The 3,317-nt window shown below is 46.3% G+C and overlaps 1 protein-coding gene across 1 annotated transcript; it reads left to right on the top strand.

Moving 5' to 3' along the window:
* The first annotated feature begins 1,420 nt into the window (after nt 1–1,420).
* On the top strand, nt 1,421–2,962 carry LOC136624888 (rab-like protein 3). Its single transcript, XM_066598842.1, has 2 exons — nt 1,421–1,462; nt 2,372–2,962. Exons 1-2 carry the CDS (start codon nt 1,421–1,423, stop codon nt 2,960–2,962), a joined length of 633 nt encoding a protein of 210 aa, XP_066454939.1.
* Nucleotides 2,963–3,317: the final 355 nt, after the last annotated feature.

Here is a 3,317-nt window from a genome sequence, read left to right as displayed (position 1 = left end):
TTGGGTACATAGACAATATCGTAAATTTTTTTTATTTATGATAACAGGGAGAGAATCAATTCTCCGCATCAATTCTGCCATAGATTTCTTTTTCTTTTTTTTACAGCGTTATTCATGCAGCATAAATGACACACTAAATTTTTTCTGCGGGTCGGTACGGTAACAACGATACCAAAATTGTTATATTTTTTTTAGGTTTTTACACTTTTTTGCAATAAAACCCCCCTTTTTTTGGAAATCTTTTTTTTTTCTCTATAGCTGCATTCAAAGTCCTGTAACTTTTTTATTTTTCTATGTACGGAGCTCTTTAAGGGCTTATTTTTTGTGAGACGAGCTGTAGTTTTTATTGGTACTATTGTGGGGAATGTACGGCTTTTTTGGTCACTTTTATTGCATTTTGTGAGGCAAAATGCTAAAAATTAGCATTTTGCCTCTGTTTTTTAGCATTTTTTTTACGCTTTTTGTCGTACAAAATAAAAAGCGTGTTCAACTTTTTGTACACGTCGTTACGGACGCGGCAATACCCAATATGTGGGGTTTTCACTTTTTTTCCCTTTTTTATGCTAATATTAGCAAGAGCATAAAAAAGGGTTTTTTTAACATTTTTTTTTACATTTTTCTTTTTTTTACGTTTTTCTTTTCTTTTTTTTACACTATTCGAGTCCCTCTGAGGGACTCTATGCCTATGATCGCTGTCATAAGGCATGGCAGAGCTACTGCTCTGCCATGCCTTATCGCTTGTACAGCGATTATAGGCACAGGCAATACAGGACGCCAGTGTCTGGCGTCCTGTTGCCATGGTGACAGGCCGGGCTCTCGCGATGACATCGCGATAGCCGGCCGGAGACACAGAGGGAGCGCGATCCCTCTGTGAACTCTTTCCCTGCCGCGATCTACTTAGATCGCGGCAAAGAAGGGGTTAACAGCGGGGGGGGCATCTCCGATGCCCCCCCCCCCCGCTGTTGCAGCGGGACGCCGGCTGTGACTGACAGCCGGCTCCCGCTGCGGGATATCGCGGGATCATATGTGATCCCGCGCTATCCCCAGGACGTACCGGTACGTCCTGTTGCGGGAAGTACCAGGCTCCCAGGATGTACCGGTACGTCCTGGAGCGGGAAGGGGTTAAAATGCGGAAACCTCCGGAAGGATGTTTCATCTCCTCTCACCAATTGCTTCGGTGAGGGGAGATGAAACTTCAACTTTTTAAAAAACTTTTACGTGATCGCCATTATCCATTGAACAATGGCGATCACAAGACCAGTAACTACATACCGTGGCTTCCCGTGACATCTCCAGGCTCTCAGCTACCTTTGGTAGCCAGGAGCAGGGAGATTTTTAATTTCCCGGGCAATCCCTGACTTTTGCACATGCGTCCGCCATTATGCTGACGGGCGCATGCAGCGAAGCTGGGGTTAGGTCCATGGATAAAGATCCCATCGGGGAACAAATCCAGGGACCTTGGGTATGTAATTTCATCTCCCGTCATGGCTTAAGATCCGAAAGGGGCGATGAAACTTTAACTTTTTAAACTGTTTTTTTTTACACTTTTATTTTCGATGGATAACGGTGATCATGTGACCGGGAACCGCATACAGCGGTCCCCGGTCACATCTCCCTGCACTCAGCTATCTTTGACAGACGGGTGCAGGGAGACTTTGAATTTGCCAGACGACCCAGCATTCTGCGCCACATTGGCAAGCCCGCCGCAGCTCTCGATCTTCGAGGGTCATCATGGAGGATGAGGGGGAGGGGGGAGTATTTTCTCCTCCCTCATGGATTTGATCCATGAGGGGAGGGGAAACTTTAACTTTTTAAAACGTTTTTTTTTACTTTTCCGTGATCGCCGTTATCCAGTGGATGCGGTCCCCAGTGACTTATCCTGACTTCCGGCTATCGGTAAAATCTCCTACCTCCCGGCTGCCCTCAGGGGCTGGGACCCAGGAGATTTCAAATTTGCCAGAGCTCCTGGCCTTCTGTGCATGCAACCACATCAGCGGGGGACAGCACGGAGGATGGAGGTGAGTAATCTCAGCTGCCTCCATGGATCCGATTCATGAGGTTAGCTGAATCTTTAGCTTTTTTAAAACTTTTTTTCACTTTATTGTGATCGGCGCTCTCCAATGAATAGCGCCAATCCCATTGCTGGGGGGGCTCCCCGGAGCATGGAATGACTGCTCCATGTTGTCAGCTACCTCCGGGCACCGACAGCATGGAGCTGTCACTTCCATAGCCCATGGGGCTTTAATCCCTGCAGGATGCATGTTTTTACGTCCTCAGGGATTAAAGCCCATTTAGGCAGGACATAAAAACACTATGGGCTGGTCACTAAGGGGTTAAAAATGATTGCAATAACTGGTGCTAGATAACTCAGGTATTGAAAAAATCGTCTTTGGTCCATTTGCTATGTCATGACCAAGTCCTGGGAAACCAATCATGGACAGTTGGCTGCTCGGTGGATGCCTGGCTGCATGAGTATCGGGAGAGGAACACGGGAGGGGAGACATTTTATATTGTGTTGTGGCACGTTGGAGGGTTGGTGGGCAGTGCAAGCAGCATGAAAAGCACCAGAGCCGTGTTCTACAATGGTGTTAACGGTATTGTCCTCGTTCATGATCTCACAAACAAGAAGACATCTCAGAACCTGAACTGCTTGTCCTTAGAAGACCTGAATCAACATCTACTGCCAGCAGGGGTGCTGGTGACCAACAGGGACTATGACCGGGAGCAGTTTGCAAGCAACCAGATCCCTCTGCTGGTGATCGGCACCAAACTAGATCAGATCCCAGAGGCAAAACAGAACGAGGCTCTGACCCGCACTGCGTTTTTGTCTGAGGACTTCAACTCAGAGGAGATAAATCTGGATTACAAATGCCCCCACTGGATGTCCGACTTCATCATTGTGTCATATGTGATGGATCTTGAGTCCCAAACAACCTCTCCCAAACCAAAGATTGTGAAATAAATACACAGTACACTTTCATTGGTGTTTAATTGACAACATTTTATTTGAAATAACATATTTTTATTCAGAGTCTCAAATCTAAGATCAGACCAATTGCTATAAGAAGACACTGAAAATGGCGCACCTCCGACTCACGAAGAGTCATCGTCCAGCACTCAGGAGAGGAAAAACCCCCTGTGGAGGAAACCTCTGGGGAGCCATGGCTGGAGGACGGCCCTCCCTCCGGGCTTAGGGGGTTAATGCCAATATATAACAGCATATTTATCAGAGTTTATACATTTCATCATATTTACAGTAATACATCCTATAACAGAACATATGATAGTTATTAGTAAACAAGGCGAGGGCAAAGCAG

The sequence above is a fragment of the Eleutherodactylus coqui genome, chromosome 1 (genome assembly GCF_035609145.1).
Source record: "Eleutherodactylus coqui strain aEleCoq1 chromosome 1, aEleCoq1.hap1, whole genome shotgun sequence".
NCBI classification, from domain to species: domain Eukaryota; kingdom Metazoa; phylum Chordata; class Amphibia; order Anura; family Eleutherodactylidae; genus Eleutherodactylus; species Eleutherodactylus coqui.
Note: the sequence above shows the minus strand (reverse complement) of the source record. Positions and strands in the feature narration are given on the sequence as shown.